The sequence below is a fragment of the Leguminivora glycinivorella genome, chromosome 7, assembly GCF_023078275.1.
Source record: "Leguminivora glycinivorella isolate SPB_JAAS2020 chromosome 7, LegGlyc_1.1, whole genome shotgun sequence".
Taxonomy (NCBI): domain Eukaryota; kingdom Metazoa; phylum Arthropoda; class Insecta; order Lepidoptera; family Tortricidae; genus Leguminivora; species Leguminivora glycinivorella.
In genome coordinates, this window is record NC_062977.1 from 19,578,442 (window position 1) to 19,594,450 (window position 16,009).

Consider the following 16,009-nt stretch of genomic DNA (forward strand, 5'->3'; position numbering starts at 1 on the left):
TAATTGGGATACAACTGGGACATACTTGGGATATAATTGGGACGTAACTGGGACTTAATTGGGATATAATTGGGACTTGGGACATAATTGGGATATACCTGGGACATAACTGAGACATAACTGGGAAGTAACTGGGACGTAATTGGGATATACCTGGGACATACTTGGGACATAACTGCTTTGTTTACTAAGCCGTACTTAACGTTCATGTTCTCTCAGCAAATAATTGTTTACCTATCAGTAGTAACATCTGCATGATTGCACGTGTTTTAGAGAGAGATGGAGATATCTTTTATTGATTCCTAGTACGTAATGAAACATTTTATGTTGTGGTAAATATAAATGTGCAAATATTACTTCATCATAGGTTTTTAACCAGCTCTGTAGATCAAACTAGAGGTAAAATATCAGATTTCTTTCTAAGAGTAAAATTAAATACTGTTTTTTTTTTAATATTTTCTAGGGAGTATGTTCACAATTAATCTTTACCAGTTTTCCTGACCTGTATTTGAACCCAAGATGTAATATTGGAACGCTACTCAGTTGACAGCTGTCAGTGTCAGTATTCCGTACATGTGAACGTAGCTTGTTGATAAATAAGCTTTTCCAACCTGTTTTGCACCAAATAATAGTGAATTTTATGTGAGATAATATTATAATACATGCGGACAAGTACCACAATGAATTAATTAAAATATCCAGTGAAATAACGTTGGATGAATGCTTTCCAAGGATCGAGCAAAGAAGTCTCCAGTTGCCTTGACAATGTAAGTATTATTTAAGAAAAATAAACAAGAACAAGACCACGAATCAAATGCTTGTTCTGTCACACTGTTTTGGGTCAAGTTCGCGATTTTTACAGATTATCACCAAAATTGAGAATATAGATTGGAAACAAAATTACGTTAGTATTAAAGAAGAACATACAATCATTTTAATATTAAAAAAATGATTAGTTACAATAAGAACATTTTAAACAAACAAATAATAATGTTTTTGGCCTTCAAAATGACAGTCGACAGGGCCGAACCCTCAAATTGCCGAGGGTGCTGCTCAAGTTAGTGTATTTAAAGCTACAAGTGACATACCTAATATTGAAGGCAATATAAGGATCATTAATATTTTATACCCGACCTTTAAATAAAATTGTAATATAATCGCTACTCTGAAGTATAATGAAGCGAAGTGCTTACTGACATGGTATTTAGACATTTAGACTATCGTTAAGATTTTAATTTTTAAAGAGGGCAAAAAAATAATAATTGAAAAAATTAAATATGTAAATAAATCACAAAAGAGTTACTTTTAATTATAAAAATATAAGGATACTTACATTCTTATGTTTTAATACTCATTATCATTACTTATTGAACGCCCCTCGTATATGTTCGCTCCCTCAACGCGATATAGTGCCGCTAACCTAAAATCGGGTACTTTGCCAGTAGACGCTTTTCGCTACATGCACATTTTATTTTACCCTTGTTATCGGCTACGCTCGTAGTACGTAGCATGCACTGAGTGCGTAGCCGAATGGCACAAACGCTCACGAAAGGAAACGCTAGTACTCGTAGATCTCTATCGCTCGTGCGTATTGGCGCGACAGAGCCAGACTAGCTGGCACGGCGTTTCGTTTTCGTTTGGCGTCGGAGAAATGCCATTCGGCTACGCACGCTGGCACGGAATATGTTAATAGGTACAGTCGACTACAAAGAGATGTATCCACTTTTTCACCTTATTGCATTGTAATATAATATAATATATACATACCTACATAATGGTAAAATAGGTATTGCTTTTGACTGTCAGATTTGTAATGGTGCAAGTACTAAGATGTCTCACTCCACATGCCTGTCATCAAATCTTTGTGTTAGCTACGAAACATTGCAATATCTTTAGTAGCTGTATCCCATATTATTAAATAAGTAAGAAAACGTCTCCATAACCCTCTAATTGGCGGGCAGTGGTTGCGTCGTAATTGATTGCGCCCACTTCATCACGCGGCCATTCATCACGCGTGACGTGACAGTTAGGACGTATAGCGCGCGGACTTGGCTCTTGTTTTGATGGAGACAATATTTAGGTTACGGTGACCGCTTTACATCAGGCGGGCCGTATACTTGTTTGCCACCGACGTAGTATAAAAAAAAAAAATTTTGAGGCGCGTGACGCGTGACTTCAAACTTGAGTTTTAAAGATAATATTGGAACATGAAATAATCGAAATTTGAATATAATTAGAGTGACACTTTATTCGTAAAATGTCTAGCACCATGCACCATCAGTTTTTATGGATTTTTTCTTTCTTACTGAAAAGTTTTATTTTAGTAATTTTATTTCTCCTATTGTGTAATTTTAGATACTCGGCTTTAGGTTTTGCCTAAAAGTGCAGCAGAAAAGGGGGTGAGTTTTTATGGTTAGATGGCTCATTTATTCTAGACGACATTTATAAAAAAGTTATTTACCTATTTGTATAAATGGCGTGTAACTAGAACTGTAAGGTCAGTTGCACTTTAAGGACCACCAAGGGGTCACGTGTAAAATAGCGATGGATATTTCCTGCAGACGTGGTGCAAATCAACCCCTGTAATATAATAAAGTAGTAAATCATAACAAACCCACTGAATAATACAATACAATAGTCCATAATAGACACATTTCCGTCGGCATCGAAATAATCCCGATAAAGATCCGACCCTGCTAGCGTACCGGTTTAAATCTCATAATACCCAATCATCCGGCGTCTGCAAGATTAGGGTTGCCAGATCGAATGACCATATTTTCGACACAGATTTAGTAATGTTCGTCGGGAGAAACAAATCCGATGTCGATAGAAAATTGCCACAACCCTATTTAAACAATAGTCTAGAAGACTTTTTTTCTGAATGACCGCGCTCCGTAAGTGCGTTTTCATATTATCCGATCCGATATCGGATGTAGAACCGATATCCCATACATTCAAGCTTCCGACATCCGATATCGGATCGGATAATGTGAAAACGCACTAAAGACCAAAAAGAAATGATTTTCGTATGTTATTAAGTTATTACACTTATCAAAGTAAATTATTTTTTAGTTTGTCACATGTATTGTACCATTTTAAATTTTCCTTACTGTAAGAAATTTTTACACCGTCGGGAGTCAGAAGATATTTCAGAAATTTAAGAAAATCCCGATCATCTGACAACCCTAACCGGGATACACCCGGCATTCCCGGGCTATCGGAGACGATTCGATTACACCTGACTCGAACCGGGCCAGAAATACGGATTTGATTTAATAGACCTTGTATTTATTGACTTGCTCGGTGGGGCAGTTGGTTTCCGAGTTTCTGGGGAATTGTGAAGTGTTCGGTTTTGATTTTATGTTAATTGAGAAATTCAAATAAGAAATGATTAAGTACCTTAAACTCTTAGAAGTACTAGAACAAATTAAATTATTTTAGATAATGTTTTTATGTGGTCGAATGGCTCAGGTATCTGCCGAGAGCAGAGGACGCTGGTTCGATTTCGATTCAAGCCTTGAGTAACTGGAGATCTTGAGTATTTTTTAGCATATTGCATTTATTTTAGAAACTAAATATGAGAGAATCGGTATAACTACCTATAATAACATATCAATGATATATTATGAAGTTATAACTATCCGTAACCGTTTAAGGTAGAGCGGGGCAAATCTCGACTGGAGGGGGGGGGGGGTTAATTGTAATTGATCCAATTTTTCCATTATTACAGTTGAGTTCTACATGTATCCACTGAACACGCCTACCATAATATAACCAGTGGACACTCTATTTAATATTGCAAACATTGTAAAACAAGGAATAAAATGGACCAGTTACATTTGCCCCCCAGTCGAGATTTGCCCGATTTAGTTAAAATGTCCGTTACTTAGAAAATTTCAGTAAGTTTTATTTCAACCTACATCTCCGTGAAAACCACTCGCCCAAAAAATATTTCAAAAGCAAGGAATCGCAAGTTGCGTCTTAAGGCCCCATTACCCTCTAAGTGTTAAAGTTGGGCCGCCCTTTAGCGAGTTCACAATGCCTTTATCCCAAGCTCCCGACCTGTTGCATCCGGCTATAAAGAAAATCTCCGTCTCCCCTCGAGGGAGTCGAGTAATGCGAACTTGGGGTGCCTGTATAATCATTTTGTGAGAGTGCAGTGTGAAAATGTGGCTTTGATTTTTCCCTTTACTATCTTTTTTATTGTGAATCTATTGTTTTACGTAAGTTACTGCCTTACTGGCAATAGTACATTTTTTTCAAAGTTGTCCACCCCACTATATTCTTACGTGGTTTTCACTCAGAATTACGAGCTCTTTCATAGGAGAAAAAAAGTGTCCCGAGGTTTTTCCCCTATTCCGCTATCATTTTTTCGTACATTTTGTATGGCGGTAATGGAATGGAAGGTTTGAAAAATGTATGGAAGTCTTGGGACATTTTTTTCTTCTATCAGGATCGAAAGACCTCGTGATTCTGAGTATGAATCACGTAAAAATACCTATGTTACAAAAAAGTGGGGTGGGAAAGTTTGAAAAAAAAATGGCCTACTTAATTACTGACCTTTATTAATTTGAAGTGTAATTGAATACTTATAGAACTGTGGAAACATTACAAATTACAACCCGATGCTTCAAACCCTTCACAACGTTCGTGTTCAACGGATATTTTACAAATTACTTAATTATACGGTATATAACCCTATTCCATAATTTACACTCTCCCCACACAAACCTCCTCAAGGTTTTGCCAACGGTGGGTCTCGTGTGAAAATGTGTATTTTTATTATTTTTCCCCTCACTAGCTCGGAAACACGTGTTTTGTCCTTTAATACCAGCGGGTAAAAACGCATTTTATCCACTAGTGGGTAAAGTAATTTGACCTTGAATAAAGTCAGATTAACTGCTTTAAAATTGATAAAAGTAGGTGAATCTAGTAATTAAGATGATTTACCACCTGTGGAACTACTTGAAGCAGGGAAGCACGCATTTTTTTGCGTTGTAGTTTCCTCGCTATAGTGAGAGGAAAAGTTTTGTGTTACACTCGGGTGCAAATGTATTTTACTTCTCGTGTGTTAAAAAACTCGCAAATTCAGCTATAGAATCCTTTCACTTGCTCGTTTTTCAATTCCACACTCAGCGTTAAAATACAACTTTTCCCCCTTGTATAACAAATAACTATTATTATTCAATAAATAAAAAAAAAGTAATACGTGCTGTCGCGATAACCGAAGACGGTTACCTAGGTGCTAGGTGTGCAGACTTTTTCTTTTCTTCTCATTTGCTATGTACTCTGTATACCTAGTCATTTTTATTAGATATTGTCAGTAAATTCTCAAGTTATTTTTACCTTACAAAGGAGTGCGATAACTCATAATTTAAGCACAATATCGACAATACTACGACTCCATTAACCTGTTCATAACTCTGCAGATTTAAAGCTTCTGTATGGGGAGGTAAGACTCAAAATTGTATATTTGTTATTGGATTACTTCGCTCGTTTATGAGACTTGGACGGAAACATCTCGTTCTTCAATTGGGACGTTCATTAGTCGGTCGCATTCAACGTTACTTGGAAACTGTTGACAACGTTGGCGTCAACAATCTTGGCGAATTAACGACATGTGGACATCTGTAGGACGATCTTCAAATGTTAACCTTTACGTACCGACCTATTCTAACTACCTACCTAATAATAAAACTATTATAACGTCGTCGCAGTCTCATGCGCTGGAGCCTAGCTAGAGTAGCTAGGCCATACAAACTGACTACAGCATTGTGTTTTTCTTGGTGAGCATGATGGTTAGCGTCAGTAGCCGTTACTTCGCTACCAAACTGTACCAAGAGGTACACGATTGCTTTTTATAAGTATTAACCACCGACTCGCAGAGCATCAGACGGAGAGACACAAGTGCAGTTAAAATCTTAAGATCCTAACACTTCCTAGTCTGTATATTTATGAAATGTGTATTTTTGTCAAATGTAACTCTCATTTATTCTTAAGCTTTAAAAGCATACGACTACAAGGAAAAATATTGCATTCAGCTGTACCCAAGACAATGCTATTCCAATAAAATGTAGTCGGAATGGCCCCAAGAATATTCAACAAAATACCACAACATATTCAATTATTACCACTTAACAAGTTTAAAAATGCCTTAAAATTGTTGTTAGCTCAAAAGAGTTACTACTCTATAAAAGAATTCTTAGATGATAAAGACTTCTGAATATTTAGAATATAATTATGTAGGTAATTATTAATTTATAGTTTGACATGCATGCTCTCAAATTTGTATGCCGTAAGGCGCCACATAGTGAAACTGAACTGAAATGTAATGTAACAACTTATGTACACCTATGTTGGACAAATAAATGATTCTGTATTCTGTATTCTGCGTTGTAGAGAATGTGGAGGGTTGCAAAATCTGTTTTATGGCACTCGCTGATAAGAGACAAAAACGACGACAAGGGGTCAGGGCCGACCTCCACAAACTTTTCTTGACAGTCCTGCATGCGGTGGACTAAGCCGGTTTCGCATAGAAAATTTAAGCCATCATAAGATTTTTCTTGAATGTTAGGATCATAACCCTCTGCGATAGACGATTAGTCCAATGATTCTTAACCCGTAGCAGCGACAATAAAATAGAATGCAAACGAAATCAATGCAACATTAATAACATTCAAGCCCTATCGCCCGTGTCAACTGAATTCACAGTTCAAAAGGGACGGAGTCTCGAGTAAAATTGCCCGCGTCTTAAAAGGCCAATTACGGGCAATTTGCCTCGCTCCCGGCGGCATTATTGCAGACATTTTTATACTTTAAGAAGATTATTGGTTCAATCTGTGGAAACAATAAGTCGGATTTAGAGATAGTGAATTAATTTGGGACTTATTGGTTGGTCAGGGAATTGATTTCTTGGGATCTTAATTTGTAAGCGCACGGGTATTGAACCCAACAGGTATGATATTTTTATTATTGATGGATATTTTACGTAGATATCAAAGTAAAAAACTGTACCAATTCAATAGAACTTTCAAGTCCAAATTCAATAGAACTCTCGAAATTCAAAAGATTCTCAGGATAATTATTTGCATTTTGAATTCCAAGGGATGAAGGTTCAAGTCCAACCGAAAGTAAATTTTCCATTTTTCTTTTAATATAAAACGTAGCCTGTATTTTTTCTTCTAATAGGATTTAATATTTTTGTGCAGGAGCGTTCCTGGTGCCGTACTGCATCATGCTGGTGGTGGGCGGCATCCCGCTGTTCTACATGGAGCTGGCGCTAGGCCAGTTCCACCGCAAGGGCGCCATCACCTGCTGGGGCCGCCTAGTGCCGCTCTTCAAAGGTGGGTTGTCTCTGGTGCCGTGCGGCATCATGCTGGTGGGTTCCCGCTGTTCTACATGGAGCTAGCGCTGGGACAGTTCCACCACAAAGGTGTCATCACCTGCTGGGGCCACCTGGTGCCGCTCTTCAAAGGTGGGCTGTCTCTGATGCTGTGCTGCATCATAATGGCGGTGGGAAAATCCCGGTATTCAATATGAAGTTCCACTGGAAGGTCGCCATGACCTGCTTAGACCGCCTGGCCACACGTCTTTTTCTTATTGTATTAATGACATAAGGACGGGTAGTCTGTCTCGCAGTAACATATTCTCGCGCCAATCATGTGCTAATCCCGCTGGTCTTTAAAGGTACCTTTGCATTTGTGATGCTTATTCCTTATGGTGCCATAATGCATCACGCCGGTATCCTAAGTTTGAACTTGAACTGATACTCGTACATACAAAAATTGGTATCTAACTTTAAGATGTCAGTTCTAATATTAAAATGTCATGTCATAAAAATGCATGTTGATTATATCGTTATTTACGACATGTTATGTATGGTTTTCAATATATTTTATAATGTCTCATGAAAGTTTAATTTAACTTCTACTATGTTGTATTATTTACTATGTCATTGAGAAAATCAACCGTAGACCGTGAACACACATTGGCGCAAGTCACGTAGCTACGATCAAACTGGAGAGCTTGGATCTTGAGTTATTACGCTCTTAAGCTTAGGCTCGCCGGGTCGAGTGCTGCTTAGTCAATACAGGAGGTCGAGGTCGAAATATCTTCATATAGGTACATATTTACATCTTGATTCTTGAGTATTCAAAATGTCTCAATTGAACTAACAAGAGCCCCTGAAAGCTAAGAAGCAATTGTAATTTTTCATCACTCTTAAGACACCTACCAAGTTTATGTGTCGTGAATATATATGAAGTCATCCTTTTACTAAACAAATTATAAAAATAAAAGGAAGACTCATGAAATAAAGGTACGTAGGTAGAAATAAAGGTAAAGGTACATATTATCATTAAAAAATTTAGGCAGATTCACACATTTTGGTACCGTACTTATTTAAGTATCATAGTGTAATTAAATAATGATTAATTTAGTTGAATAATTGATTTTGTCCTTAGATAATTGATTTGCACGTTTTGAATGTATGTAGGTATTGATACTAAATAATACGATAGCATTGGAATTTTAAACACCGCAATCAATAGTGCTTGCGATTAGTAATATTGAACATCAATTATTGTTTGCACTTTCCAATACCTATTCAACTTTTAACCTTAAGCAATCTCAAAAGTCTCATGTCAGGGTTGATATAAGCGCGCCCCGGCACTTATCCATAATTGACACCATTCCGCCCTAAGTGCCCCGTATGGGCTAAAAGGACTCGAGATTTGCGAGGCTTACGCTCTGATTTCATTTGACGTTGTCGTCACGTGCCGTGTAAAGTGGCTTCGGAATTTTTGGGAAATAAAATTGGTAATGGAGTGGAAAGGTTTATGGAGGATTTTTGACCGGTTGGGGTTGGATTTAATGTTACGGTGTACGGTTCTTTGAATTTTTGGACGCATTATCTGAAAGGTGGATTTGAAGTTTCTAGAAATTCTAGATCTGTTACTTCAATATTTATCTACAAAACTGTTACTGTTTTCTTAATTTATTCTACAGTGACCAAGCTTGAAAGTATTTGAAGTATTTTTAACAAATACAAAAATAGGAATGATGTCTACAAAAATAAATAATTTGGGAGACTAAAAACAAATTCTAATTTCTACGTACCTAAAGGTGATTTTTTTTCTGCAAATATGTCTGCAGTCGTGCCTAATTGCCACGCACAACTCTGTATGAAAATATATGTATGAGTCACGGTAATTATATCGCAGACATATTTTTTGAAGTAAAAATATGTGTTTGGTACCATTTCGATTATAATTTTCGTTATTTGCAAAATAAATGGATGGATTTTAGTACCGTTCGAACAAGTACCTTTTTTTTTAGGGGGGGAAATGCGTTCCGCATACCACTAGGGAGCGAGGGGGGACCTTAGTGGTTATGTGGGACTCCCGTATTGGCTAATGAGGCCACGGTATACCCACTAAAACCCCCCCACATGCCACCTCGCCGCCTTGTTGGCGGGGTTACCGGAACACTTACGCTCACAACGGCGACCCCGCCGGCGGCAGCCGTCCACTTGCAGCTCCTCCGTGGATGCCCAACGGCCCTCCACAATGAGTGCGCCAGATGACAGGGCGCACCCTCCTCCTCGGCCACTTATGGGTACAGTGACGGACCCCCTCGAGTCCGCCACAAAGAGGCCATGGGCGCCAGAAGAGTTCCGGCGCCCGGCGGTGGGAATGGCTCTGGTTCCACCGCTAACCAAGTCGGCCGCAAAGGATAGGGAGAACGGCGCACCGTAATACCGGCACTCCTCTTCCCTTGCGGCCCCACCAATGCCGCTACAGCGGAGCGGCCCCGCCAAGGTCGCAGGGGGTGGGGAGAGTGGCGCACCGTTATACCATCACGCCTCTCCCCCTGCGATCCCACCTCGGCTACCGTGGGAGGGCACAGAGCGGCATCCCATACTGCCGGATCTTCCCTCCCACGGCAGTCCTCCTAGAAGCATCTCAAGTGGGCTTTACAAGCCCACTTGGAGCGTCCTCCTCGGGCCAGCTCGCCCATCAACAAGCCGGCCCTGGTTGCTTCTTCGCTTCACCGTGGGTGACCAAGCCACGGTTACTAAGCCCCTCCACCACGACAAGGTGAGCAACCTGCGGGGGGTTCGAACAAGTACCTAATGTAACTATCTGTTAAAAAAATGTGGAAAAAAAACTTGCACATCCAATAAGTACTTACCATTTATTATTTGACGTATCTTAAAGTTCTCATCGCGATGTTAGTTAATTGAAACTTTTTTTTTAAATGTATAACAGGCATAGGCTACGCTGTGGTGTTAATCGCGTTCTACGTGGACTTCTACTACAACGTGATTATTGCGTGGGCGCTGCGCTTCTTCTTCGCGTCTTTCACCACCATGCTGCCCTGGACCAACTGCGACAATGAATGGAACACGCCTGCTTGTAAACCGGTAAGGTTTCTAAACTTGCATACTTAATTTTATAGGTCCCTGTCCCTGACCCTTCTGCCCTCCCTCAGACCCTTTTGTTAAGGTCCTGGTGTATGGCGTTCAGGCGTGGACACTTTTGGCGACGCGACAGTCCTTTGAGTGAGCTATGAACGGTCGGGTTAAACTTTGGACTTAGGCCAAAAGGATCGCTGAAGATAAGCGTGGTGCGAGCTTGTGTAGGCGGCTTTTGGCAACGGTCCTTTACCGAGTTTAGAAGAATCACTGAGGACCAAAAGGCATGGCTCTTATGAAGGCGTGGCCTAGAAAAGGTGGACAAGCTGGGCAGTACTACGTTACAAAATTTTGACAATACACCTATAGTCTATTAGTAACCTGTGTTTGTCATTTGTAACACCACGATCTTATTTTTGTGACAGGATTTTTCTAACATATTTGTAACAACTTCTACATTCTAAAGTAGACACTACTTATACCGTGTATCAAGTAAAATTTTTTTGGTGGCAGTTCTCGGCGTTTCTGCATCAGACGAGCACCAACCAATCCCGCACACACAATTCCACAATGGCGGCTGCAGCGACTACCCCTTTCACTTCCGCCGCTTCCGAGTACTTCAAGTGAGTATTTAAAGCCCCTTTCAACTTTTGACTTAAATCTTTACGAAATAATGATGTCACTCTAAATGCAGATAATTAAAAAAAACTATATTTTAAATTCAGTTTTCTAATAACTGAAAACTGGATTTTATCTTATACACGATACAATAATCATGTATGTTGTAATTAGATATCCTACCTACGTATAGGTATCCAAAAGTAAACTGAAGAAGAGAGGCGTTTGAAGTGTAGCCATATAATTATTAAAAAAAAATGTACTTATAATTTGACTTAAAGCCATGCGCGTATCCCTGAGCCTAAGTTGGCCATACAAATAGACCACGTCTAAGCTGGATCCGCGCTTGCTTAAAGCTACTGCCAGACTCGAATTTCAGTTTTTAGATCGGTACCATATCAGAAACAAATCTAATAACTAACATTCGAATCGGGCAATTAGTAAGATCCCCGCTAATGATACGTGAGCAGAATGGATACTCGAGCAAGGCGACTAACGAGGTGAGATAGTTGCCTATAGATATTTACCTGAGCAATTTGTAAGAATCCCGATTTTTTTATGTAGGAATCTATTATAGGAGTATTCCATGAAAAAATCTACCAATGTCCCGTACAAACGCGTTTTTTTCCAAATTGGCTGTGGTAAAAGGGATTTCTGAATATACTAGGTATTCTAAAAGCTGTGTCTGTTTTAGCCGGGCTATACTGGAGCTTCAAGGCAGCGAAGGGCTGCACGACCTGGGCGCGATCAAGTGGGACATGGCTCTGTGCTTGCTGGCAGTCTACATCATCTGCTACTTCTCGCTCTGGAAGGGCATCAGCACTTCTGGCAAGGTTAGGATCAAATCATAATAACAATAGGGAAAAACTTTAATCTTTCTTTTCTTCTTGATTAGATGCCTTGCTACAAACCTCGCTGGTGTCTTTGCTCTTTAATCTAACCCCTTATATAATGTGTATTTTAATAAGGGCATTTTAATGAAACGTAACACCTTTTATGTCTAATAAGTTTTAATAAGTATTGTTCGTTAAAGAAAAGTATTTATAACTGAACACAAAGACCATTGTTGCACGGTCGTAACTAGCGCTAAATAACATGAATTTCCCTTATTAGGATGGCAAAAATGCTTCGTAGATTCAAAACGACAACATTTCGTGATTAGCACTGCTTGACTTTATAATTTTATAGGGTTTGCCCTAGACACTAAAACCTGCTTTAGCATTGTTTTTGACCTCGGCACATCCAATACTCTAGTGGAAAACTTTTCTCTCTCAATGTCTACTAATTTGTATTGTTGTAGGTGGTTTGGTTCACGGCTCTCTTTCCTTACGCGGTACTTCTGATTCTTCTGGTACGTGGCATCACTCTACCCGGCTCGGCGGACGGCATTCGGTACTACCTCAGTCCCAACTTTGAGGCTATTACACAACCTCAGGTAATATTCAAATTGATAGTCTGTTTTTTAAGGGCCGATTTACACGAAACGAGATCTTGCATGCGAGTTTGATTTCAATGCGCCATCTAAACGGCAGGTCGAATTGGATGTGACTTCAACCTCAACAGTCCGCATTAAAATCGCGTGCCAGTACCGTGCACCGTGTAAACAGGCCCTTATTCTTAATATTTTTAGTAAGCTGTATTTAGTGAATCAAAATGTTGAACCGAGAACCGACTTTATTAATAGGTGTGGGTGGACGCGGCGACTCAAGTGTTCTTCTCTCTTGGACCTGGTTTTGGCGTGCTCTTGGCGTATGCTTCATACAATAAGTACCATAATAACGTATACAAGTAAGTTCTACCAATATTTTTTTACTATGTATTGGATTACTCTTAACCTCGGACTAGCCAAAGGCAAAGACGTGGCGTACGATGGAGTGAGCTCGCCCAGAAGATGCCTGTTCACCCTTGATTTGAAGGTTGCCGGGTTATATTAATCTTATACTTCGTGAATCTTTGAAATATAAGTTAAGGTTTTTTCTTTTTGCTTAAAATAAATTGAAATACTTGACATACCTACGAAAAGTTACACATACGATCCCTCAACAAAAGCAAACGTACAAAAGGATCCAATTGATGGCGAATCGGTAATCAAAACTAAGTAATCACATAATAATGAAATAAATATGTTTTTCTCAAACATGCAATGAAATATTGTCTTTACGTTCCTTAAAATGGGCTGGGAAGTATCGCTTTTTGGGCGCAACAACTCGAGAGGACTGTAAAGGGATTTCATATTATTTTTTAGGCCTAGGCCTGCAAAGTAATTTTTTTTTATAAAATATTGTCCTTTAGAGCATTTTTATTTTATTTCATTGTATGTTTGAGAAAAGCACTATACATGCCTCGGCGTGAAAACGGATTCCCGGCCTCGTATCCCTATCCTATATACCCACTTGGCCGGAAATCCTCATTTTCCCGGCCTCTGATGTAATGTACTATTGAGGACTGTTCGATTTTTCAAAGCATGACATGCCTGCTTAGGGTAAATTTGAGGCAGTATACCAAGATACGACTGCCTCTTTATTGACGTCTCATTAATTTGTAATAATGGATATTTTTCCAACAGAGACGCCCTCCTAACAAGCGTGATCAACTCCGCTACTTCATTTGTCGCTGGCTTCGTCATCTTCAGCGTTCTGGGTTACATGGCCAACGCGTCTGGGCGACATATTGAGGATGTGGCCACAGAGGGTCCAGGGCTTGTCTTTGTGGTGTACCCAGCTGCTATAGCGACCATGCCGGGTTCGACGTTTTGGGCGCTGATATTCTTTATGATGCTGCTTACGCTGGGACTGGATAGCTCTGTAAGTAGAATCAGTTCATAACTAAGCTCAGCTGTTCTGGATTATATGATGTCGACTCGTATGTACTTGTACTCACAACATAGCATAAAAGGGTGGTAGGCTAGCAATAACGACAATAACGTACCATTATCAAAAACTTAAGCCAGAATTACGATCAAATTATTATTCTTCCCCAATCTTTGATAGGTCATAAGTCATAAGTACATTTACATAATACAGTTGAAATCTTTGGCAGATCTACCTACTCGTCATCGGTCGTATTTTCTAATGTCAAATCCGAAAACTTAATAAATTCTTTCCTCCGCAGTTTGGCGGTTCTGAGGCCATAATAACAGCGCTAAGCGACGAGTTCCCCCCGATCGGGCGCCACCGCGAGATCTTCGTGGCCTGCCTCTTCACACTGTACTTCTTTGTGGGCCTGGCTTCTTGCACCAAGGGCGGTTTCTACTTCTTCCAACTTCTGGACCGGTACGCGGCAGGATACTCCATTCTGGTGGCTGTGTTCTTTGAGGCGATTGCTGTTTCTTGGATTTATGGTGAGCAAATTGTTTAGAATGTGTACAATATTTAATTAAAATGTACTGATTACTTATACGAAATTATAAAATGTTCTTAATATACCTACTATCGTCTTTAATTTCCTGATCAAGTTGATCAACAGGCATTTAGAAAGGGGCGAAAGAGCTAGATATGATATCTGCACTTGGTTCTACACCTAGATATTCATTCTTTTAGCTTGTGCGAAATACAATTTGTCTTCGGAGCTGAATCTCTTCGGCACCAACACCAAATAATTATAATCGTCTAACTTTTTTGTCGATTCACAACTCGACCTTGACACTCGATTCTCCCTCAGGCACTGAACGTTTCTGCGAAGACATCCGCGACATGATCGGCTTCCGACCAGGCCTATACTGGCGCGTCTGCTGGCGCTTCGCAGCTCCGATCTTTCTCCTCTTCATCATCGTATACGGGCTACTGGATTACGAACCGCTACGATATGAGGACTATGTGTACCCCGGCTGGGCTAATGCGCTGGGATGGGCTATAGCTGGGTCGAGCGTGTTATGCATACCGACCGTGGCGATATTTAAAATTCTCACCACTAAGGGCACTTTTGTGGAGGTATGAGGACTTTTAATGTCTTCTAATAATTAGTTTTTGGTGCTTATTAACCTATTTGGCCGTATCTTCTTTCACGATACACCTGACACCACATTTTAAGATTCTCGTCTATTTTCAAGCCTGTCTGAACGGAAACTCATCTGTTCCCAGCGCATACGCACCCTCACCACGCCCTACGCAGACACCGAGGCCCGTCGCAGCGTTACCAACGGTATGGTGGTGTCAGAAAGCGGCGGCGTGCGGCTAGCCTCCGCTGCACCATCTCCCAGCACACCACCAGCGACCACCCCCACGACACCCGGCCTCGCCGCAGGCCCCGCGCTCGTCTGAGCGCAACTCTCCTTCGACGTCTACTATGTGTAGTCCGCTTAGCCTCATTTAGCAGTTGTGTTGAACCGTCTCTAGGAAATCGGGGTTGTGCAACGTATTCTGGTTACGACAATTGTGTCAGTTCATCGGATAGTTGCTGGATAAAAAAGGTTGTCGATATTATTTAGGCGTTTAAAATGTTAGAGGCTAAGGTAATGCTTGATGCTTTTAATTATGATCTTACCTTTCTTTTGTCGAATTTATAGGAGAGTGTATGTAATAGCAGTTTTACTTCCCCAAAACAGGCATAATATTTTTTAGTATAACGTGAGTATGAAACTAGTGTTTTCGATTGGTTTACGCTTTAACTCTATATTTTTTGTACAGAACAAGTTATGTTAATCATATAATATAAGGAAATAATATTTATACATTATACTCATGATGAAATATTGTGCTGTGATGGATGATATATTAGAAATTACTACGCATATTTTGATGAGTTTTGTAGTTGGTAAGAATCATTTTGACGCTTACTGCTGTGCCAGTAATAAGATATGCTATGTAACGTTTTAAATTGCTATTCATATCATATGTAATATTTAAACGATTACCTATAATGTATTGTTTTGCTGATTTAATTATATATAAGTATTTTACTGAAGTATTTAGCAAGCTTTACCGATTAAAACTAAAAAAGTATCCAGTAGAAAATTAGTCATAAACCCAAATAAGTAAG

The 16,009-nt window shown here is 39.6% G+C and overlaps 1 protein-coding gene across 2 annotated transcripts in view; it reads left to right on the plus strand.

Annotated features, from left to right (window-relative positions):
* LOC125227940 (sodium-dependent dopamine transporter) overlaps positions 1 to 16,009 on the plus strand; it is a 54,510-nt gene extending 38,501 nt beyond the window's left edge. Inside the window, exons 3-12 of one of the 2 annotated variants that reach the window (XM_048132347.1) lie at positions 7,209 to 7,343; positions 10,269 to 10,423; positions 10,928 to 11,037; positions 11,727 to 11,865; positions 12,333 to 12,467; positions 12,717 to 12,820; positions 13,599 to 13,836; positions 14,144 to 14,372; positions 14,693 to 14,961; positions 15,112 to 15,424. In XM_048132347.1, the coding sequence (XP_047988304.1) occupies positions 7,209 to 7,343; positions 10,269 to 10,423; positions 10,928 to 11,037; positions 11,727 to 11,865; positions 12,333 to 12,467; positions 12,717 to 12,820; positions 13,599 to 13,836; positions 14,144 to 14,372; positions 14,693 to 14,961; positions 15,112 to 15,291 (1,694 nt within the window). In that variant the 3' untranslated portion in view covers positions 15,292 to 15,424. Of the gene's footprint in view, positions 1 to 7,208; positions 7,344 to 10,268; positions 10,424 to 10,927; positions 11,038 to 11,726; positions 11,866 to 12,332; positions 12,468 to 12,716; positions 12,821 to 13,598; positions 13,837 to 14,143; positions 14,373 to 14,692; positions 14,962 to 15,111 lie in introns of both variants that reach the window. The other variant, XM_048132348.1, reaches the window with a different exon arrangement.